Below are 24214 nucleotides of genomic sequence, written 5' to 3' on the forward strand. Positions count from 1 at the left end.
TTTGAAATCACGTCAGGTTTCCTTTTGGCGACCCTCTACTTGGTACAATGAAAACCTGCGTGCTATGAAGACAGCCTGTCGTACAATGGAGCGTAGGTGCCGTATGTAGGTGCCGGCTTGACTGTCTTTCACCAGGCTTGGAAAGATCACTTACTTGAATATAAGACCCAAATTGTATCTGCCAGGTCTGCTTATTTTGCACAGATAATTGATAATAATCAGAATCACCCAAAACAATTGTTTTATTCTATTAACAAACTTCTTAAATGTAACAGTTTTTCAACTGCTCCAGCTTCGACTCACCTCTGTAATAGGTTTCTTGATTTTTTTTTAGCTCAAAGATTGATAACCTCCGTAAATGTATCATTTCTACTCTTCCTTCACATTTTTCTCACACAATCACTCCTGAATTTTCTGGTACCCCTCTATCAAATTTTTCCATATTGGACCTTCATTCTCTTTGTAATGAGGTTTCAAAAATGAAAGCTGCCACTTCCATAGTTGATCCTGTACCAACTTGTCTGTTCCAATCATGTTTTGCTATTTTATGTCTTATTGTGCTGAATATTATAAATGATTCTCTGTGCACTGGTGTGGTGCCAGTAACATTTAAAACTGCTGCTTTGACTCCTGTACCAAAAAAAACAAAAAACAAACGTTGACAATCTAAATAATTTCCGTCCCATTTCCAATCTTCCCTTTCTTGCCAAAATTTTAGAGCGAATTGTTGCTGTTCAATTGCACTCCCATCTAGCTGCAAATAATCTCTATGAGCCCCTTCAATCAGTTTTCCGTAAACTACACAGCACTGAGACAGCATTAGTTAAGGTTACTAATGACTTGTTAATCGCTTCCAATTCCGGCAGTCGCTCTATTTTTATTAGGGGCCAAGCACCGAAGGTGCGGAGGCACCTATTGTATCTGTTCCGGTTCTTATTATTATTATTATTCTTCTTCTTCTTCTTCTTCTTCCGACTGGGCGTCTATGGCAGCCCCTAGAACCGTGTCCGGGAAAGTTGTTCCGGTTTGACATTCTGATAGAGGACAGTCCCAACAGTAATTGCACCAATTTTGGTGTCTCTAACTCATTGCCTCTAGCGCCACCACCTGTCCAAAGTTTCACTTTTATTATGCTAATAACTTTTGAACCGTTAGGCCTATCAACAAAATTCCTTTTTCCTCTGATTCCTGAGCTCATGACGATTCGATCGCACCCTATGACGTCATTTTCCGTCATAAAAATATGGCCGCCATTTTGAATTGTCCAAAAAACCTACTTTTGCGAACTCGTCCTAGACGGTTTGTCCGATTCTCACCAAAATTGCACCAGATCATCTCCAGGCAGTGCCGACAAAAAGTTATGGAATTCAAGTCGATTCGTCAAACCACTTTCGATAAACGCGCAAACAAATTTTACGTAGCGCTTGCGAAAACAGACGTAAGGCTGTATCTCCGCAACGCTTAATCGTATTCAGACCAAACTTGGTACATGTCATCACAAGCATGACCTGAGGCTACATGCTGCGTTTCGGCGCAGCGCCACCTACTGGTCCGGAGATATGAAAAACGGCTATTTTCGCTCATAACTTCTGAACGGTTTGTCCAAAAATCATAAAAGTGGTCTCTGTAGATTCAGGGCGTCATGCCGAGTCGACTGATATCGAATTTTCCCAGATCGGCCATTTTGGCTGTCGGCCATTTTGAATTATGTGCTAAAATGCTGTATTTTTTGAACGCATGAACGAATTGTTACGAAACTCGGTATGGGTCATCGGTACGATGCCCTGAAGGAGCCTGAGAAGTTTCGAAACAGCGCCACCTAGTGGTAAAATTTATTTTTCAAATGCTTATAACTCTGGCTGTGGTTGACTTATTTTCACGGGAGTCATCTCGTTGAGGTCCTGAATCCTTGCCGAGTCCACAGATACCAAACATGCTAGGTTTCAACTTACGGTTTGTGTAGCGTTGTGATTTAGCGCTTAAAAAACATTTGCCGATATCTTCGAAACCGCTAGTCCGATCGAGACGAAACCACCGTCAGAAGTTTGGAACCATAGCTTGTTAACTGTATGTGAGAGCCCAAATGCCAAAATATTGATGGTAAGGGGTAGTAAAATCAAATCAAAGTCACGTGTCAGTCATTTTTGATGCTTTTTTTCATATAAATGTCTAAAACTCCGAAGCGAATTGAGATATTTTCACCAAATTTGGCACACACATGTATGGGCTCATTCCAAGGACACATGAAAAAAAATTGTGAGATTTTGCCTCTTGGTGGCGCTATAATAGAACAAAACATGAAAATCCCATTGATTTCAATGCAGTTTTGTGATGTGAAATGCTATACTTAATGAACACATTGCTGTAACATTATGAAACTCAGAATTTGTTACCAGCACCTTGCCTTGAAGGTACTCAAAAGATTTCAAGACAGCGCCACCTGTTGGTCAAAAGTTAAAATTACATTTCCAAAAATGCTAATAACTTTTTTTTAAATGTGCTTATTGTAATGACACTGGTCTTAATAGATTCCTTGGGTCATGCCGAGAACATAGATACCAAGTTTGACGTATTTGGACGAACTTCCTGTCCGCCATCTTTATTTACTTTCAAAACCTTCTTTTTCGAACTTCTCCTAGACCATTCGTCCGATTTTCACCAAAATCGAATCGTGTCATCTCCATACCGTGCCGATTAAAAGTTATGGATTTCGTGTTGATAGACAAACCCTTTTTTTCGTATACCACAGCATCAAAGTTGAGGCATGCTGCCAAAATGACTATTCAGGCTTTATCTCTGCAATGCCTTGACATTTTGACACCAAACTTTGTATGTGTCATTGTCACCTCACTCTGACCACATCAAATCGATTTCGTAACTGCGCCACCTATTTGTTGAAAGTGATAAACCATTAAATCATCTTATAAGTTACTTTATATATGATTTTTCAGCCATTTTGCAAAAATTCTCTTAAAATGTCTTTAATTGCTCCTTGCTGCAGTTGGTCTGCCAATCCCACCCATGATGGCATCTGTTTCCGCTTCTTGCGCTTGGCCCCGGTAATGGCTGCTTGCAGCTATATTTCTTCTTGATCTTAGTGCCGCTTTCGACACTGTTGATCGTAATATTTTACTTGCTCGGTTAGAATCTGTTTTTGGTGTTTCTGATACTGCACTAAGCTGGTTTAAGTCCTATCTTTCTAATAGAAAGCAGTTTGTTGCTATGGGTGGTTTCAGGTCTGCTATTGGTGTAGTGCATTCTGGTGTCCCTCAAGGTTCTATCCTGGGCCCTATACTTTTTAACATATACGTTTATCCTCTTGGTCAACTTTTAAAATCACTTGGACTCAGTTTTCACTTTTATGCAGATGATACCCAGGTTTATATACATTCAAAACCTGATGTAAGTGTGGCTGTGTCTCATCTTTCCTTTTGAATTTCTGAGATAAAAGAATGGATATCTAGAATTTTTTTATGTCTAAACAGTGACAAGACGGAAGTGATACTCATTGGTTCACCTCACCAGCTACGGAAGGCTGGTTCCCCCACATTTAGTGTAGAAGGTTCTACACTTAAATTTCAGACTAAATTAAAAAATCTGGGGGTGATATTTGATAATAATTTGACTTTTGTTCCTCATTGTCAGAGTACTGTCAGGACATCATTTTTTCATCTAAAAAATATAGCCAGATTACATCCCATGTTGTCACTCCCTGTGGCTGAAAAGCTAATTAACATTTTTGTTCTTTCTCGTATCGATTACTGTAATGCTTTGTTGGCTGGGGTTTCAAAAGCTACCCTTAACAAACTTCAGTTGGTACAAAATTCTGCCGCTCGAATTCTGTCTGGAAACAGGACAAGGGATCATATTACTCCGGTACTTGAATCTTTACACTGGCTCCCTGTCAGATTCTGTGTTGATTTTAAAATCTTAATGCTTTCTTATAAGGCCTTGCATGGACTGACACCTCATTATCTAACTGAACTTTCAACACCCTACACACCAGCACGTGATCTCCGTTCTTTGGAAGCTGGCCTTTTAATTGTTCCGCATACCCGACTAAAATCCATGGGTGATAGGGCCTTTTCGTCGAATGCTCCAAAACTCTGGAATTCCCTGCCTATTGAGATTAGGCAAGCAGAAACTGTTAGTGTTTTTAAATCATCACTTAAAACTTATTTGTTTTGGGTCGCTTTTACAAAATTGTTGAAAAATGTTGAATTATTATTATTAATCCTATATTTCATAATGTTTTTATTTTGTATTTTATTAAGTTTTTCTGTCAGTAATGCATTGTTTAATTGTTTGTTTTATTATGTTCTTGTGAAGCGCTTTGAGATACTTTTTAAAGGCGCTATATAAAATAAAGTTTATTATTATTATTATTATTATTATTATTATTATTATAAAAGTTCTGACAGTTTGCTGTTCTTTATTCTTTTATTAAGATAAATGTTTTTGATCTTTTTATTTTTTTTTAGATGTGCACATACCATGTAATTTTGTTCAATTATAAAACTATCATGCCATCTGAAAATTTAAGAATCTGTTTAATGTTATGATGAGGGAAATATTAAACTGGAGATCAAACATCCTTCTGGGACACTAGAGTGACAAGCGACCGCAGATGCTCTGTGTTTGTTCTGCTGCCTCCCTCGATCCAACCTGTGTAGACGTCAACCTGCAATTCTCACCACACAAACTTAGTTTCACAATCCGAGGTTGATTAAGAAGAAAAGCCAGGGCGAATGAAAAAGAAAAGCTGTGATGTCCATGTCGTGCTGGGTGAAGATAAAGTCGAGCTGTTGATGGGAGACAGTTGGTCCAGAGGTCAGATATATTTTATCAATGTGGCACAACTAGTAATGTCATACTGTGGTGCTGGTTTCTTTTGTCAAAACAAAATTAGATGTTTTCACCCAAGTGTACTGTGCAATTTTTTTTTATTTTTTTTTGTGGTTGTGTACTATGGATAGAATACAGTTTGTTTTTTGGCCAACACGAAAGATCCCTAAAGCAGGTAAACAACCATTAATTATATCCATGCAAATGTGTCTAAGCCCTCAATCCCAGGGCTAGTTTGGTTCTTCATGGACTCCATTAAAAAACATGGTGCATACGCAGAGACTAACACACTTCAACCCTACATTGTTGGGCATCCCTGGAATCACAAAGAGCGGCGGTCTGCTTCAAAGCACTTCAGCCTGTGCAAACAAATCAACTGAACCACCTTGGCAGTACAGGGTTCAACTCCAGTTTTCCTTAGCCAGCTGATGTTGTCTAGACTCTGCATGCATGATTAAAAGTCAATGCTCAATCATTTTCGCTGTAATCTCTGTGTGACCACTTCTAGGCTGAGAATATGCAAGTGCAACTATCCTTGAAAACAGAAGATGCATGCAAAGAAGTAATCAATCCATGATAGCCTTGCTTTCCAAAATATTTTATCAGAAAATGCCTCAGAAAATAGCCCACTTGGATTTTAAGAAGTTTTTAATGATGATGTATGTAATTTTGTTGATGTTTAAATATTGCACATAAAGCTGTGGTCGGGAAAAAAAATAAGTAAGCTATTAAGTATAAGCTAATAAATAAGCTGTAGGTTGATGGTATTCCATTTGTTTGAGCATTTTGACTAAAGGCCTGTCTCACGAAGAAAGTTTAACAAACAAAATTGGTTTTGAGTTGACAGAACCGAAAAAAATCAATCAAGTTTATTTCGGTTTCAATGGTTTCACAAAGCTATTAACATTCTTTGTCAATTCAGGGTTTGATCCTGAGTTCTTTGATTAATTTTTTTTCCTGAATATCAAAAGAACATTCATAAATCCAAAGTGATGCAGGTTATATAGTTCATAATGTATATATTAATAAGCTAACAAAAAACAAACAAACATTTAATAAATAAACTTGTATACATTCATTTGGAAGCTTATTTACATTATATTTACAGTTAAAAACGTATTATTAATTGTCCACCATTCATTTTAATTAATAATTATAAACCAATAGGATTTCAGATCTGCCAATGCTTACAGTCAAAGTTTTACTGTTGACAGTTTATAAAATATAAATAATATATAATTATTATATAGCCAAAAAAGTATTAAAAGTCAAGCAATTTTGTTAAGTTATTTAATCTAAAATTAATTATTTCTATGAAGTTTGCTTTAATTTGGAGCAAGAAATACTGGGTGACATTATTGTGTCATGTTGAACACATGGTGAATGTAAAAAACTTTGTTTGGTGACTCTGCTTGTGCAGAAATGACACAAATTCCCTTTAATGATTTGTCCAAAGGCTGGAATTTAACCAAGCTTTGAGGTAATGTTTTCTTCTGGTGAAGATCTATGAATAATTGTCTCATCTCAGCAGTGATCTGTACCAGTTCCGCTCGCCACCACCTGTTCTCTGGGCATGCAGTACGAAAACTCCCCTGTGTCCATAGACTCCTAAAGCTGCTGTGGAATTAATGTTCTGTGATCATCCCGGGCTTTGACTGCTTCAGTTTGCTATTCAAATAATGAAATAATGAGCTCTATATTGCTTTCATTAATGGTGTTAAGCATGCTAATGGGGTAAACGTCAACTCCACATTAATCTGTGCCAGTATTTTGCAAGATTGTACACACCCACAGAGTCCTATCCCCCAGGACCCCGAGTTATAGCCATTTATTAAAGGGATAGTTCACCCAAAAATGAAAATGTTGTAATTTACTCACCTTTAAAGGGGTTCTATTATGCTTTTCCACTTGTTTACCTTAAGTTAGTGTGCAATGTTGCTGTTTGTGCATAAAAAAGGTCTGCAAGTCCACTCCAAAGGGAGATATTTTATTGAACAGAATCCCATTTTCAAGAACTCCAACGAACGGCTCATTTGGACTACAACGTGATTTTTCTGGATATAATGAAGTCACAATGTTACTAATTTAAATAATCCGTGCCCATAGAATATGCAAAAAAGGGAGCAAGGCCTGGTTGAGCTGCATTAGAGAAGACACTATGTCAAAGAGATGCTGATCTTTTTCCACAACGTTTCCAAAACTCATTTGTTTGATCTTCCAAAGGCTAAAGATCTTAGAGGGGTTAAAACTTATTTTAAAACCAAAACCAAAGAAATACTATCAGAGGTCTTAGCCTTCAAATATAACTGAATTCCTGCAATGACCTAACCTAATTCGCCTCATTACACTGACCTCCCCAAAAGCCACTTCGTTCCCAGGTTGCTCAGCCTTCCCTGGTGACAGCCATCCACTACAACAAGTCTCCAAAGAATGTTAGGGCACCAGCCAATAGAAAGGTAAATAGCCCTGGCATTTAACTCTCTGCATTCATCAAACTTTTCATCCTCTATTTCCCTTCACATATAAACCCATATGCCTGAGGACATATGGAGAGGAGGTGAGCGTAATCATTCGCTGAAAGAGGGCAGGAATGATTTGGCCTGTATGTTTTCATTTTCATTCCAACCAAGTGCATCAGCGCTTTTCCTGCTGGTATTGCTAGGCTGTTATTCTCAGAAAATCTTTACAGCCCTTCGTCATTTTGAAGAACATAGTAGCAGAAATAAATGACCTCTTCTCTTAATGTTATTACTCATGTTGATTAAGCTGTATCTTCAACTACTTTAACATGGGCTTAGAGTTGAACTCCCTTAAAAAAAAACACTTTTCAAATACGAACATTAGTTGTCTGCAATGTCCAACATGGATTCACATGCATCACATGAGAAATACTGTTCTTTTGAATTCTAAATTCCGTTAAACATCATAAACAAATTTCCGGCCATCCGGATCTCATGAGTATTCCTGTGTATTTTTCACGTAAAGTGGAAAGTTTAGTTCTACCAGACGTACAGTACACTTACTTCGTTCTCATACATAATACATAAAAATGGAATCGCTTTAGACATTTTTGCAATAAATACAGTGTTGTGATTCCACTTGTCTGTTTATGTTTTATATATATATATATATATATATATATATATATATATATATATATATATATATATATATAAAACTGTACATATTTTTTTAAGAAAAGGTTATGGGTAGGTTTAGATATAGGAGTGAGATTCGTGGCTCAAAATATCCTTTTAATGCTATATTGTTACTAAAAGTGTCATTTTCATAAATATATTTCTGTATATCATGCTTTATATATATATATGTATATTCTCTATAAAATTGTTATGTTTGGGTTAAGGGGTAGGGTTAAGTGAACTACAATTTATCTATAAAATAGTAAAAGCACAATTATACAAATATATTTATGATATGTTTCTTAAACTGTAAATACGTAAAAAGGTTTACATTTAAATGCTGTCAATACAAATGGTATGTTTCAGCATCTTTTAAACGTACAAAAATGTAAGTTTTGCACTTGTAAATGTTATGTATTAATGACTACTTATTGAGAATGAGCCCAGGCTGTTCCATCCCATCTCAAATCACCGTTCATTTTGTGAGGGAAATGACACCTTTTTAAAAAGTACTATTAGCCAAAAGCTCATTTTCATTGCTAGCATTTTATATATTCTAATATGCTCACACAACTGATATTTAAACACTAAGGACTCAATTTCATTATCATAATTTAAATAATTAATGAATAATATATTTATGATGGAGTATCATATTTTGAGATTGAGAGTCTTGGTCTTGGACAAGGAAAAGTAGTAAATAAAAATCTAATTCTGTAAAATAAAATAGTTTATAGTTAAAGAAACACCTATAAATGAATCTCTTATCAGGTATTTCCACTGGCCTGCAGAAAAATAAAAACGTTATGAATATGCTATATCTACATCTCAACTTATGGGTCAACTCACAAGTACTTTTCGGGCTGTTTGGTTTATTTCGTTTTATTTTTATGTATTTACTTATTTATTTTGAAACCTTTAAATTGCAGAATAATGTTCAAGAGTGTTTTGTTCACAAAAAGAGACTTCGATCTACATTGTAGTTTCTTTTTCATTTTGCAGAGCATGATCATTTTATAATGTGTGGGATTCCTGCCGAGCTGTTGTACTGTATGTGTGAAAAGAACAAGAGAACACATGGAGCCAATGATTGAACATTTTATAATGAGTGGAACTCCTGCATTTGTCTTTCAAGTGCATGATGTGCGCCTGAAGAGTTCGTAATTCCAGCCTCTCTGCAACCTGACTCTCTAATGAGGCTTTCTTAACTCTTGCTCCACACTTTTCCCCTTCCATTTCTCTTTTATTCTGGCTCTTATTCATATCATTTCCATTCTGCCTCATTTCAACTCGCTTTTTCTCCCTGAGAAAAGATGAAATGATGATTGTTACTGTACTGTACACGGTGAAGTTCTCCGTTCTGCTCGATAGTTTACTCAACCAGGTCACACCACCAAAGTTTGTGAAGAAGAGGACTTCATGGAAAGTTGTAATGGAAAACTTTTTTTGATTTTGCTTTAGGTGGATATGAGAGACTTAATGAAAGCCCCTTTTAACTTCTCATAATTAATTTATTTGTCAGATGTGTCTGGGAATTAAAAATACCTCAAACATAGCTCTGGATAAAGATGGGAGCTCTCAGTTAAAGTTGCACTAAAAATAAAATTGTGCAGTCAATACCATATGGGGATATTTCACCTAACAAGACCCCTAAAATGCCATTAGTTGTTGTAACCAAATGTAGTCAGGTTGATTCGGTCTTATTTTGGTATTTTGACTTTAATAAAAAAAACTTTAGATCTTGCCACACATTGCACAATGTTGGGAAAGCGTGTTTTACAGTGTAAAATGGAATAACTTTACCTTCCTCCCACCCCTGGGAACTTGCTTTTGTCTTTGCCATTGTCTGGTCTTTGGCCCAGGAGTCCTCCGCTGATGTTAAACTCCAGGCGAACTCAGGATAATATCCAGCAGGCCCACGGTCACATGACTTTCCCTTTGAAGTGCAATCTGGAAAAGAAGAAGAAAAATATTTGACTAATATTTGTTCTGTAGACTACAGTTTTGTAGGCCTTCAGTCTTCCTCCTGGGGACTCACTGTCCTGCACAGTTTAGCTCCATAATCAAACAAATCTGAACCTGCTAGTCGAGCTCTTCAGGATGGCTTGAAAATCACAGGCGTGTGAGATGAAGCCGGTTGGAAATAAACTTTGCAGGACAGAAGGTATCCTGGAGCAGGGTTAAAGACCTCTGCTGCTAGACATTAAGAAATGAATCTCCATTAAAACACACTCATTAACCTTCTAGTACATTGGTCTCCAAACCTAATCAGGGGTGTGTTTCCTATACAACAACATAACTCGCTGCTTAACTACCAGTACAATGCACATTTAAGAGATCAGTTAGCAACTGTTTCCCGAAACCCCATTGTCGCAAATCTGACGTTGAACCATATTGGTTAATGATGTGACGCAGGTGGTGGAATAATAATATTTTTATTAATTTGTTTCAGATCGAATTAATGCTATATTTTTTGCTATAAATTACGGACATGGCATCTAAGGACTAATTCTTTTTGTTCTCAGTTATTTTACGTTATTTCCAGATTCGATCATAGGCTCGTTCTTACGTTCTAGAGCATATACACACGCACACGCTTCAAAAACCCAGCTTTAAATCTCTTGACAAACTAAAAGATGTAACTGACATTTGAGCATATTTGAAATAAAAGATATAGATTGTACTGAATGTCAGCTTGCTTATTTGGCTCAAGATAAGGATTTATTAGTAATAAACAAGAAACTCTGCTTCTAACCACAGGCCGAGAGCTGTTGCTCCAACTTTGCGATGCTGTTTGCAAATGTTCATTGGTTTCGGGAAACACCAACTATGCTGATAATGATGGAATTTGCAACCATAGTTGGTTAACGATGCTTTTTGGAAACGCAACCCAGGCTGGTCTGTTGGCGGAGTTTTGGGCACTCTTCAATTGGTCAGGCTAAGTCAGCTGCACAGCTTAAACCATCTTAAACCAGTTGAGACCAGCAAACCAAAATAGGTTTAAAGCTACTTTTTTTTATCTAGGCTATACCTAAATTTTTACAAAACTTCAAAAAAATACCTACACATGCAATTCACTGCAATTTCCAGCTGAAATGAACACTAGCGGCAGTAAAACACCAACAATTTTATTTCTTCTTACAAAAATTATAGTAACAATGCACAATACTATGTTATGACCTCATCTTCATAACAAAATAGCACATTTCTATGTCTGTCTAATGCTAATTTCAAAGCTAGCATTTTCAGGCTTATGAAAGTCCAAAAGAAAATATTTAAGCAGTTAAATATGGAATGTGCACTTTCTCTGAGAAGGCAAAAATGAAATAAAATATTACAAAAAAACATACACAACTCTGTGAAGCATGATTAAAAAAAAAAATAAAAAAATAATACAATCCAACAGTAAGACCAGCAGTTTCAGAGGGAGGCAGCAATTTTGTGTGCTCCCCCGAACTCACTGTTTTCATCGAGATCCTAAAGTGTGGCATGCGAAGCAAAACATATCGTGAGAGAAGGCAATGCCTCCATCGCACTATGATTAACTCATTACACTGTCAATGTGATAAAACCCGCCAATCATGGTCTTTGCATCACTATGATTGGCTGATTATTCTGTCAAAGCTGATTACAGCCTATCTTGCTCGCAACAGGTCCGAAAATCTGCCTGAAGAGGTCAAACTGGTGGAGTCTGACTAATTTCCAAGTAAATGGCTCACTCATCATACATCACATTCCGTTACATTCAAATCTAAATTAATTTGAAGTTATGATCTGTGAGTAAGCTTGCTTAAGTTAAAGGGTTCACTTGTAGTGTTTACTGAAGATTTATTGACTGGAGATCAAAAAAGAAGGTGACCATAGTTTACTGTAAATTGTGATTTTTACCTGGTAAATTGTGAACGAACTCAATTGATTCACAATCTAAACCAACCTTTTTAATTATAATTCTCTTAACGTTCTGACATGACAATATTCTGAAAAAGTTCAACTTGTTTAGCTGTTTGCCAGTTGTATATAGACTGATTGTCGCCTGTTCTCACATCTGTTACCTCATCTTCAGATGGATCTAATTAATAATAATAATAATAATAATACATTTTATTTGACAAGCGCTTTTCTGAGTACTCAAAGACACTTTACAAAAAAAAAAAAAATCACAAAAGCAGCAAGAACAATATCAAATAAATACACACAAAAAGGAAACACACTGTACTAAGCTAAACATTAAAAGCAATTTTAAAAAGGTGAGTTTTTATCAGTGATTTGAATGTTGGAAGGTCAGTGCAGTCACGGATTTGTTTTGGGAGAGAGTTCCAGAGGGAGGGGGCAGCAACAGAGAAGGCTCTGTCACCCCAGGTTCGGTGCTTGGTCCTGGGAGGTGGAGTCAGGAGGTTGGCATCAGATGAGCGGAGGCTGCGAGGTGGGTTGTGGCGGCAGAGCAGGTCACTGAGGTAGGCAGGGGCCTGGTTATGGAGGGCTTTGTGTGTGAGGAGGAGGATTTTGAATTGAATTCGTTGTGGGACCGGGAGCCAGTGGAGGTTCCTGAGGACAGGGGTGATGTGGTCACGGGTGCGGGTGTGGGTAAGCAGACGGGCAGCAGAGTTCTGGATGTATTGGAGTTTATTTAAGGTTTTGGAGGTTATGCCGTACAGGATGCTATTGCAGTAGTTGTTTGATGTGGTGTTCAAAGGAGAGGTTATTGTCAAAGATGACTCAGAGGTTACGACTGTGAGGGGATGGAGACAGGGTGGAGGTGTCAACAGTGAGGGAGAAACTGTGAATGGTTTTAGTGATGGGTTTGGGACCGATGATGATCATGTCTGTTTTTTTGCAGTTGAGTTGAAGGAAATTGGTGTTCATCCAGGATTTAATGTCGGTGAGGCATCTGTTGATAGTGGAGTAGGTGGCAGAGGTGATGGATTTAGTGGAGATTTAGAGCTGAACATCATCGGCATAGCAGTGAAAGTTGAGACCATGGTGGTGAATGATATTGCCAAGGGGAAGCAGGTATATTATGAAGAAGAGAGGACCGAGCACCGAACCCTGGGGGACGCCTTGGGGCAGTGGAGCAGTGGAAGAGGTGCAGTTGTTTATGTAGATGAATTGTTGTCTGTCAGTGAGATATGATTGAAGCCAGAAGAATGGTGTGGTTGATAGTGTCAAAAGCCGCAGTTAGATCAAGGAGGATGAGGATGGTGAGATGACCAGCATCTGCAGAGAGGAGGATGTCGTTAGTGACTTTGAGGAGAGCTGTTTCAGTGCTGTGATGTGATCGGAAACCAGATTGAAATGGTTCATAAAGGTCATTTGAGCAGAGGTGAGTTTTAAGTTGTTTGGCGACAGTGCGTTCTAGTATTTTAGACAGAAAGGGGAGATTCGAGATGGGCCGAAAGTTTGACATGATGTCGGGGTTGAGTCCGGGTTTTTTGAGGATGGGGGTGACAGCGGCCAGTTTGAGTGGAGGGGGGATTGAGCCAGAGTTGAGGGAGGAGTTAATGATATCTGCGATGAGTGTGGAGATAGCCGGTAGACAGTCCTTGATGAAGTTGGATGGAATGGGGTCCAGGACACATGTAGATGATTTCATTCCTGATACAGTTTTGGACCGCTCCCCTTGCGACACAGGGGAAAACTGAGACAGGGACTGAGAAGTGAAGGGGGGAGGGACAAATGACGAAGTGGGAGGGCAGATAGTGATGACAGAAGAAGAGGACAGATTGTTGTAAATGGTGTCAATTTTAGTCTGGAAACAAGAAAGAAAAGAGTTGCATTTTTTCAATTGTGAATGAGTTGGTGGTATTGTCACTGGGTTTGAGAAGTTTATTTACTGTGGAGAAGAGAGCCTTGGGGTTAGTGGAACCAGAGTGTATGAGGTGCGAGTAGTAAGTGGACCGGGTAGTGTTGAGAGCTTCCTTATACTGCTGAATGTGATCAGTGTAGGCTTGTAGATGAACAGTTAAACCAGTTTTCCGAAGGAGTCTTTCAAGCTGACGCTTACGGGATTTCATTTTGTGCAGAACCGGAGTGTACTAGGGAGCAGAGTGAGTGAATGAGACAGTTTTAGTTTTGATGGGAGCCAGTTTATCGAGACAGGAGGAGAGTGTTTCATTGTAATAGTTGGTGATGTCGGAGGGGTCCGCGGTGGGGGGGAAGAGGATAATTTGCTGACAAGAGAGGCTGAAAGGGCAGGAGTGGAGATGGATTTAAGATTTCTGAAGGAGATTGTGCGTTTGTTCTTGGTCAAAATAGGGAGATCAATGTTCATGATGATTGCCATATGGTCAGAGATGTTAAGGTTAGAGCTGGAGAGGTGGGGTATGGTGAGACCCGTCGAACAGACCAGATCCAGGATGTGACCACGGCTGTGGGTAGGAAAGTTGACATGTTGAGTGAAATTGAAGCATTGTAGCAGTTCCAGGAATTCAGTTGCAGATTTACAGTTAGTGTCGATGTGAATGTTGAAATCTCCCAGAAGCAGAACAGAAGGTGAGATGGCAGATAACTGAGTTAAAAAGTCAGAAAACTCAGAGAGAAATGAAGGATTTGGTTTGAGAGGACGGTAGATTATAGCAGTGACTAGAGGAGTTGGACCAGCGAGTTTGAAAGTGATGTGTTCAAAAGACTGAGTAGCAGGGATGGATATGTTGGATGTTTTAATATCGTTTCTGTACACAGCAGCGACACCACCTCCCCGCCCCTCAGGTCGAGGTTTGTCCATATAAGTATATCCTGTGGGTGTGGTTTCGTTGAGTGAGAAATAGTCCAGAGGTTTGTGCCAAGTTTCAGTGATACAAAGGAAATCCAGGTTATTGTGCGGAGCAGAGCGGTGGCATGATTCAGGTGCGGTGCGCTAGCACAGAGCTAATGTTAGCGCTTGCTCGCACTCAGATGCCGGGCGTCACAGTTCAAGTCCGCTTCCAGCAAGTAAGTATGTCCTTTTCATCGCGATCAGAGTGTTGTTCATCTGGTCGATGGTCGTAGCTGAATCGCGCTCTTGTTGCTTGCTCTGGTGTTTGCCTTGCGTGAAATTTCCTGGACAGACTGTCCGCTTCTTGTTATTATTCATTCATGCATTTACCGTTGCGATTCCGTTGTGATTTCCAGTTCCGAGGTGTCTAAGAAGATAAAGTGAACTTGTAGTAATAAAAGTATTACTATTTAAAAGTAATTAGGATAAAACATTAAAATAGCAGGACGGAGAAGCGGCAGCCAACGTGCGCCAGTCTCATTCAAGTCATTAGTCACAATTAAAATGTATTGCTTAAGGTCAAAGACTGTTGAGGTGACGGATGAAATGTCTCTTCAAAAGGACAAATGATCATAGCTGTGCCATATTACAGTTTGTACTGACATGGATGTCATCGGTTATAAGTTCAGTCAGTAATGTAATTTGATTGGCTTCTTAGCCCAGTTAGATGGACAAAAAAGTCATCATATCAATCAAGCCTGTTAAAATGTGCTTTGAACTTTGAAGGTCTATTAAATTGTAAAGAGAAAAATGTTTTTTGTTTTTTTTCCCACACAGCATATTTCAAGCATGCCTCTTGATAACCAATGATGAAAATGAAAAATGTTAGTAAAAAAATAAAAAAAAATAAAAAAAAAACATTGAAAACATTGGAAATAAAAGTACTCATAAATGAATAAATATCCCTACATGAAAACCTTATCTTCAAGAGGCTGGCAAATGTTAATAAATGTAAACGCAGCTAGATTTTAGAGTCTTAAATTAGAGCATTTGCAAGAATGCAATGTCGGGTGAATGCAGATACAGTCACTACGATTTTCACATTGCTCTGTAATGATAATAATTTTAACACTGCTATTCACATAAATGTTAATGTCAAATCCATTCTTCAGGAATTGCATGATCATTATGTTCACAGCTATTTCCCACACTTTTCCTGTGGTTTTTCATGTATTCCTGTATTCGTTTATTCTGCTAGAATGACTTTCAAATCGTTCCAACTGTGTTATGTTCCAACCACACATTCGCCTTGTATTCACCGGAGTGTTAAAAGCACCAGTGGGACCAGGTTGTTTATCAGAGGACTGCTGGTTGAAGCCCCAGGTGCCATACAAATGTGCGCGTTTTCTGTTCTTTTGCACGGTGTGTGTGTGTGTGTGTGTGTGTGTGTGAGTGTTTCCTTGGTACAGAATTTGGTGCTTCCATTGTTAGGGAAGGCAAATCCCAAAGGAAAAAATATCGACCAGAGGTTATGTTCTTTCATAGCTCAGACTTAATGGAGTTTTTTGTTGTTATTTTTTTTTTTTTTTTTGTTGTTTATTATTATATTCCTTCTGCTTTTCCACTTCAATGTGCTAAGACAACTTTAAGTAGTAATAGTAGTACACAAAAATAGTCTGATTCTCCCAAAAATCTGACTTTGTTTTTCGTCTATAAGTGAGATTTTAGATTGCCATCCCCTACCCCACTAAAACACTAAATCACTTAATTGACAGAAGAACATTGTAAAGTTAGCGGCATCCAAAAATCAAGGATCTGTGGTTTTAAAACTGCACATTACTGGACTTCATTGTAACGAAGTAAACTCAAGCAGCAAATATAAGTTAAATAAAAGCAAAGTTTTTCTGCCCTTTGACAGCATTTTCTGTCATTTACGAGACAAAGCTTCCCAGCCATTGATGGTTTTCCTTGTTTTCACTGTTATGTAGTGGGCACCATTATGCATCTTCTGAAAGAGTACTGAATCTTTGGATCAAAACACAGGCAAAAAAAAAAAAAAAAATAGGAGCAGAAACAAGCGATACAAGCATTGCTTGTGCATTCTGTAGTCTTAGAGGGAAAAAAGCTTTTTCTTCAAAATGTTTTATTTATTTTATTTTATTAAACTAACCCACATTTAAATGCTGATTAAAAAAAGAATGCATGAATCTAAATTTAAAAAAAAAATAACAGAGGTCTTGTTCTTTCTTTTGATATACAGTATGGTATGTTCAGATATTCATACAACACAATTCTGGGAGCCATGATATTTTGGGGAAAATTATAAAAACATTTACAGTGGCTGGCAACTTTTAAAAAAAATGTTGGTCTACTACACAAAACGTAAATAATAAAAAAAAAATACCATTCAATTAGTGTGCTGAAAAAAAATATACTGCATTTTTTATACATAAATTGCAAGTACATTTCACAAATAATTAAAAACTAACTGTTTACACTGAAGTAAATGCGATTTTTTTAATCGCACATTAAATGTGTAGAAAGACTGAAATAGTATTTCCCACAACGCATCATGTCCTGTACAGTTTTCAAGATTATAGTCAATGTTTTCAAATGAATGCCACAAAATTAGCAGAATATTGCACTACACTCTAAAAAAAATATGGTTCTTTAAAGCTTCTTTACACATAGTAACAGTTCTATTTAGTACCGTTTTGTCCTGAAGAACCCTTTATAATGCTGAAATGGTTCTAGAGTTCAGGGTTCTTTATTCCCGGCTTTTTGTTTTTTCAAATCTGTAACTGTCAAAGCTCCCTCATTACTGATTTTCTGGAGCTTAGCTATACACTTATTTCACGCAGCCGTTATTTTGAAATCGAAAGCAAGGCTCCGGTGGGAAGAACCCCGGAATTAAAGATAAACAACAATGCCTTGGACTACCAACCTGAAGCTGCTGCTGCGATTTACACTATTGGATGTTAATATCCAATATAGGATTATGTAGATATAGTTCCTGCTTATTTTTTTACTTTCTGAAAAAAAAAATATATAAATGATTTTCATTGTATATAGTCTAAAGTGTGAAAGAAATGTATGTACATTTTTAGAATAACTAATTTCTACATTAAACACAACAATACGCCATCGCATTCGCGACTCTCCTATGATTAAAGGCGACACTTCCGGTTTTCTTCCCACCGGAGCCTCGCTTATTTTTTTAAATAAGCATATAGACCCCTTTTCAGTTGGTAAACATGGTGACGTTGTTTTGAGGGCGGAGCTTAGGTGGATGCAGAACGATCCCTTTGGCCACTTCCCTAACGTTAGTTTGCAAGTTTTGTTAGGTTGTTTTTTAACAATGACTGGATAAAATCCAATTTTATCTTAATGTGGCCTGACTTCTACACCCATCCGATAGAGAAACCGAGCGTAAAGAGAAACTGAGGGCATATAAATCTTTAGATGCCTATAACTATGTGATGAATGGTCATGTACAAGACTTGTGTGGTACGATCCACAGTTCTGCCTAGAAGACGACAATGTAAAGAGTGACATTGGTGCTATTTTAATGATGTGAATATTTTCTAGAAATAAAAATTCCAGATACAGCATATCATTTTTCATTGATTCTTGCACCCAACAACACAACAAGAGGACATTTAATAATAATAATAATAATAATAATAATAATAACTAGAAAAAGTTCGTCGAGACAAACTTTAAGTTGGCTTGTGAAAGTTTGGACCAATAAGTTTGAAGAAGTTTAAATTAGTTTAAAGTTTAAATTAGTTTAAATTTTAAAGTAGTTTGAAGTTGAAATTAGTTTAAAGTTTAAAGTAGTTTAAAGTTTAAAGTAGTTTAAAGTTTAAAGTTTAAAGTAGTTTAAAGTTTGAAGTATAGTTTGAAGTAATTTAAAGTTGCTAGGGTGTTTCTAGTGGGTTGCTAAGGTGTTCTGGGTGGTTGCCTGGTGGTTGCTAAGGTATTTTAGGTGGTTGCTAGGGTGTTTTGGATGGTTGCTATGGTGTTGCTTGGGTGTTCTACGGTATTTTGGGTGGTTGCTATGGTGTTGCTAGGGTGTTTTAAGGTATTTTGGATGGTTGCCATGGTGTTCTGGGTGGTTGCTATGGTGTTGCTAAGGTGTTGTAAGGTATTTTGGGTGGTTGCTATGGTGTTCTGGGTGGTTGCTAGGCAGTTGCTAATAATAATAATAATAATAATAATAAAGAAATAATTAGTTAGAAAGATTAGTTAGAAAGAAAGAAAGAAAGAAAGAAAGAAAGAAAGAAAGAAAGAAAGAAAGAAAGAAAGAAGAAAGATTAGTTAGAAAGAAAGAAAGAAAGAAAGAAAGAAGAAAGATTAGTTAGAAAGAAAGAAAGAAAGAAAGAAGAAAGATTAGTTAGAAAAGAAAGAAAGAAAGAAAGAAAGATTAGTTAGAAAGAAAGAAAGAAAGATTAGTTAGAAAGAAAGAAAGAAGAAATATTAGTTAGAAAGAAAGAAGAAATATTAGTTAGAAAGAAAGAAAGAAAGAAAGAAGAAATATTAGTTAGAAAGAAAGAAAGAAAGAAAGAAAGAAAGAAAGAAGAAATATTAGTTAGAAAGAAAGAAAGAAAGAAAGAAAGAAAGAAAAAGAAAGAAAGAAAGAAAGAAGAAAGATTAGTTAGAAAGAAAGAAAGAAAGAATTAGTTAGAAAGAAAGATTAGTTAGAAAGAAAGAAAGAAAGAAAGAAAGAAAGAAAGAAAGAAAGAAGAAAGAAGAGATAGTTAGAAAGAAAGAAAGAAGAAAGATTAGTTAGAAAGAAAGAAAAAAGAAGAAAGATTAGTTAGAAAGAAAGAAAGAAAAAGAAAGAAAGAAAGAAAGAAAGAAGAAAGATTAGTTAGAAAGAAAGAAAGAAAGAAAGAAAGAAAGAAAGAAAGAAAGAAAGAAAGAAAGAAAGAAAGAAGAAAGATTAGTTAGAAAGAAAGAAGAAAGATTAGTTAGAAAGAAAGAAGAAAGATTAGTTAGAAAGAAAGAAAGAAAGAAAGAAAGAAAGAAAGAAAGAAGAAAGATTAGTTAGAAAGAAAGAAAGAAGAAAGATTAGTTAGAAAGAAAGAAAAAAAGATTAGTTAGAAAGAAAGAAAGAAAGAAGAAAGATTAGTTAGAAAGAATGAAAGAAAGAAAGAAAGAAGAAAGATTAGTTAGAAAGAAAGAAAGAAAAAGAAAGAAAAAGAAAGAAAGAAAGGAAGAAAGAAAGAAAGAAAGAAAGAAAGAAAGAAAGAAGAAAGATTAGTTAGAAAGAAAGAAAGAAGAAAGATTAGTTAGAAAGAAAGAAAGAATTAGTTAGAAAGAAAGATTAGTTAGAAAGAAAGAAAGAAAGAAAGAAAGAAGAAAGAATAGTTAGAAAGAAAGAAAGAAGAAAGATTAGTTAGAAAGAAAGAAAGAAAGAAGAAAGATTAGTTAGAAAGAAAGAAAAAGAAAGAAAGAAAGAAAGAAAGAAGAAAGATTAGTTAGAAAGAAAGAAAGAAAGAAAGAAAGAAAGAAAGAAAGAAAGAAGAAAGATTAGTTAGAAAGAAAGAAAGAAGAAAGATTAGTTAGAAAGAAAGAAAGAAAGATTAGTTAGAAAGAAAGAAAGAAAGAAGAAAGATTAGTTAGAAAGAAAGAAAGAAAGAAGAAAGATTAGTTAGAAAGAAAGAAAGAAAGAAAGAAGAAAGATTAGTTAGAAAGAAAGAAAAAGAAAGAAAGAAAAAGAAAGAAAGAAAGAAAGAAAGAAAGAAAGAAGAAAGATTAGTTAGAAAGAAAGAAAGAAAGAAGAAAGATTAGTTAGAAAGAAAGAAAGAAAGAAGAAAGATTAGTTAGAAAGAAAGAAAGAAAGAAAGAAAGAAGAAAGATTAGTTAGAAAGAAAGAAAGAAGAAAGATTAGTTAGAAAGAAAGAAAGAAAGATTAGTTAGAAAGAAAGAAGAAAGATTAGTTAGAAAGAAAGAAAGAAAGAAAGAAGAAAGAATAGTTAGAAAGAAAGAAAGAAAGAAAGAAGAAAGATTAGTTAGAAAGAAAGAAAGAAAGAAGAAAGATTAGTTAGAAAGAAAGAAAGAAAAAGAAAGAAAGAAAGAAAGAAAGAAAGAAAGAAAGAAAGAAAGAAAGAAAGAAAGAAAGAAAGAAGAAAGATTAGTTAGAAAGAAAGAAAGAAAGAAAGAAAGAAAGAAAGAAAGAAAGAAAAAAGAAAGATTAGTTAGAAAGAAAGAAAGAAAGAAGAAAGATTAGTTAGAAAGAAAGAAAGAAAGAAAGAAGAAAGATTAGTAAGAAAGAAAGAAAGAAAGAAAGAAAGAAAGAAGAAAGATTAGTTAGAAAGAAAGAAAGAAAGAAAGAAAGAAAGAAAGAAAGAAAGAAAGAAAGAAAGAAAGAAAGAAGAAAGATTAGTTAGAAATAAAGAAGAAAGATTAGTTAGAAAGAAAGAAGAAAGATTAGTTAGAAAGAAAGAAAGAAAGAAAGAAAGAAAGAAAGATTAGTTAGAAAGAAAGAAAGAAAGAAAGATTAGTTAGAAAGAAAGAAAGAAAGAAGAAAGATTAGTTAGAAAGAAAGAAAGAAGAAAGATTAGTTAGAAAGAAAGAAAGAAAAAGAAAGAAAGAAAGAAAGAAAGATTAGTTAGAAAGAAAGAAAGAAGAAATATTAGTTAGAAAGAAAGAAAGAAAGAAAGAAAGAAAGAAAGAAAGAAAGAAAGAAAGAAAGAAAGAAGAAAGATTAGTTAGAAAGAAAGAAAGAAAGAAAGAAAGAAAGAAAGAAAGAAAGAAAGAAAGAAAGAAAGAAAGAAAGAAAGAAAGAAAGAAAGAAAGAAAGAAGAAAGATTAGTTAGAAAGAAAGAAGAAAGATTAGTTAGAAAGAAAGAAGAAAGATTAGTTAGAAAGAAAGAAAGATTAGTTAGAAAGAAAGAAATAAAGAAAGAAGAAAGATTAGTTAGAAAGAAAGAAAGAAAGAAAGAAGAAAGATTAGTTAGAAAGAAAGAAAGAAAAAGAAAGAAAGAAAGAAAGAAGAAAGATTAGTTAGAAAGAAAGAAAGAAAGAAAGAAAGAAAGAAAGAAAGAAAGAAAGAAGAAAGATTAGTTAGAAAGAAAGAAAGATTAGTTAGAAAGAAAGAAATAAAGAAAGAAGAAAGATTAGTTAGAAAGAAAGAAAGAAAGAAAGAAGAAAGATTAGTTAGAAAGAAAGAAAGAAAAAGAAAGAAAGAAAGAAAGAAGAAAGATTAGTTAGAAAGAAAGAAAGAAAGAAAGAAAGAAAGAAAGAAAGAAAGAAAGAAGAAAGATTAGTTAGAAAGAAAGAAAGATTAGTTAGAAAGAAAGAAAGAAAGAAAGAAGAAAGATTAGTTAGAAAGAAAGAAAGAAAAAGAAAGAAAGAAAGAAAGAAAGAAAGAAAGAAGAAAGATTAGTTAGAAAGAAAGAAAGAAAGAAAGAAAGAAAGAAAGAAAGAAAGAAAGAAAGAAAGAAAGAAAGAAAGAAAGAAAGAAAGATTAGTTAGAAAGAAAGAAAGAAAGAAGAAAGATTAGTTAGAAAGAAAGAAAGAAAGAAGAAAGATTAGTAAGAAAGAAAGAAAGAAAGAAAGAAAGAAGAAAGATTAGTTAGAAAGAAAGAAAGAAAGAAAGAAAGAAAGAAAGAAGAAAGATTAGTTAGAAATAAAGAAGAAAGATTAGTTAGAAAGAAGGAAGAAAGATTAGTTAGAAAGAAAGAAAGAAAGAAAGAAAGAAAGATTAGTTAGAAAGAAAGAAAGAAAGAAAGAAAGAAAGATTAGTTAGAAAGAAAGAAAGAAAAAGAAAGAAAGAAAGAAAGAAAGAAAGAAGAAAGATTAGTTAGAAAGAAAGAAAGAAAGAAAGATTAGTTAGAAAGAAAGAAAGAAAAAGAAAGAAAGAAAGAAAGAAAGAAAGAAGAAAGATTAGTTAGAAAGAAAGAAAAAGAAAGAAAGAAAGAAAGAAAGAAGAAAGATTAGTTAGAAAGAAAGAAAGAAAGAAAGAAAGAAAGAAAGAAAGAAAGAAGAAAGATTAGTTAGAAAGAAAGAAAGAAGAAAGATTAGTTAGAAAGAAAGAAAGAAAGATTAGTTAGAAAGAAAGAAAGAAAGAAAGAAGAAAGATTAGTTAGAAAGAAAGAAAGAAAGAAGAAAGATTAGTTAGAAAGAAAGAAAGAAAGAAAGAAGAAAGATTAGTTAGAAAGAAAGAAAAAGAAAGAAAGAAAAAGAAAGAAAGAAAGAAAGAAAGAAAGAAAGAAGAAAGATTAGTTAGAAAGAAAGAAAGAAAGAAGAAAGATTAGTTAGAAAGAAAGAAAGAAAGAAGAAAGATTAGTTAGAAAGAAAGAAAGAAAGAAAGAAAGAAGAAAGATTAGTTAGAAAGAAAGAAAGAAGAAAGATTAGTTAGAAAGAAAGAAAGAAAGATTAGTTAGAAAGAAAGAAGAAAGATTAGTTAGAAAGAAAGAAAGAAAGAAAGAAGAAAGAATAGTTAGAAAGAAAGAAAGAAAGAAAGAAGAAAGATTAGTTAGAAAGAAAGAAAGAAAGAAGAAAGATTAGTTAGAAAGAAAGAAAGAAAAAGAAAGAAAGAAAGAAAGAAAGAAAGAAAGAAAGAAAGAAAGAAAGAAGAAAGATTAGTTAGAAAGAAAGAAAGAAAGAAAGAAAGAAAGAAAGAAAGAAAGAAAGAAAGAAAGAAAGAAAAAAGAAAGATTAGTTAGAAAGAAAGAAAGAAAGAAGAAAGATTAGTTAGAAAGAAAGAAAGAAAGAAAGAAGAAAGATTAGTAAGAAAGAAAGAAAGAAAGAAAGAAAGAAAGAAGAAAGATTAGTTAGAAAGAAAGAAAGAAAGAAAGAAAGAAAGAAAGAAAGAAAGAAAGAAAGAAAGAAAGAAAGAAAGAAAGAAGAAAGATTAGTTAGAAATAAAGAAGAAAGATTAGTTAGAAAGAAAGAAGAAAGATTAGTTAGAAAGAAAGAAAGAAAGAAAGAAAGAAAGATTAGTTAGAAAGAAAGAAAGAAAGAAAGATTAGTTAGAAAGAAAGAAAGAAAGAAGAAAGATTAGTTAGAAAGAAAGAAAGAAGAAAGATTAGTTAGAAAGAAAGAAAGAAAAAGAAAGAAAGAAAGAAAGAAAGATTAGTTAGAAAGAAAGAAAGAAGAAATATTAGTTAGAAAGAAAGAAAGAAAGAAAGAAAGAAAGAAAGAAAGAAAGAAAGAAAGAAAGAAAGAAAGAAAGAAAGAAAGAAGAAAGATTAGTTAGAAAGAAAGAAAGAAAGAAAGAAAGAAAGAAAGAAAGAAAGAAAGAAAGAAAGAAAGAAAGAAAGAAAGAAAGAAAGAAAGAAGAAAGATTAGTTAGAAAGAAAGAAGAAAGATTAGTTAGAAAGAAAGAAGAAAGATTAGTTAGAAAGAAAGAAAGATTAGTTAGAAAGAAAGAAATAAAGAAAGAAGAAAGATTAGTTAGAAAGAAAGAAAGAAAGAAAGAAGAAAGATTAGTTAGAAAGAAAGAAAGAAAAAGAAAGAAAGAAAGAAAGAAAGAAGAAAGATTAGTTAGAAAGAAAGAAAGAAAGAAAGAAAGAAAGAAAGAAAGAAG

General features: G+C 34.7%; 1 protein-coding gene across 2 annotated transcripts in view; it reads right to left on the reverse strand.

Annotated features, from left to right (window-relative positions):
* Positions 1-24214, reverse strand: part of alk (ALK receptor tyrosine kinase) — a 510023-nt gene that overhangs the window by 278851 nt on the left and 206958 nt on the right. For both annotated transcript variants that reach the window (XM_077238337.1, XM_077238336.1), the window contains one exon: positions 9789-9935. In XM_077238337.1, the coding sequence (XP_077094452.1) occupies positions 9789-9828 (40 nt within the window). In that variant the 5' untranslated portion in view covers positions 9829-9935. The remainder of the gene's footprint in view (positions 1-9788; positions 9936-24214) is intronic.

This window comes from Siphateles boraxobius, unplaced genomic scaffold, assembly GCF_051911475.1.
Source record: "Siphateles boraxobius isolate OS27281-9 unplaced genomic scaffold, OSU_SipBor_1 22, whole genome shotgun sequence".
NCBI lineage: Eukaryota > Metazoa > Chordata > Actinopteri > Cypriniformes > Leuciscidae > Siphateles > Siphateles boraxobius.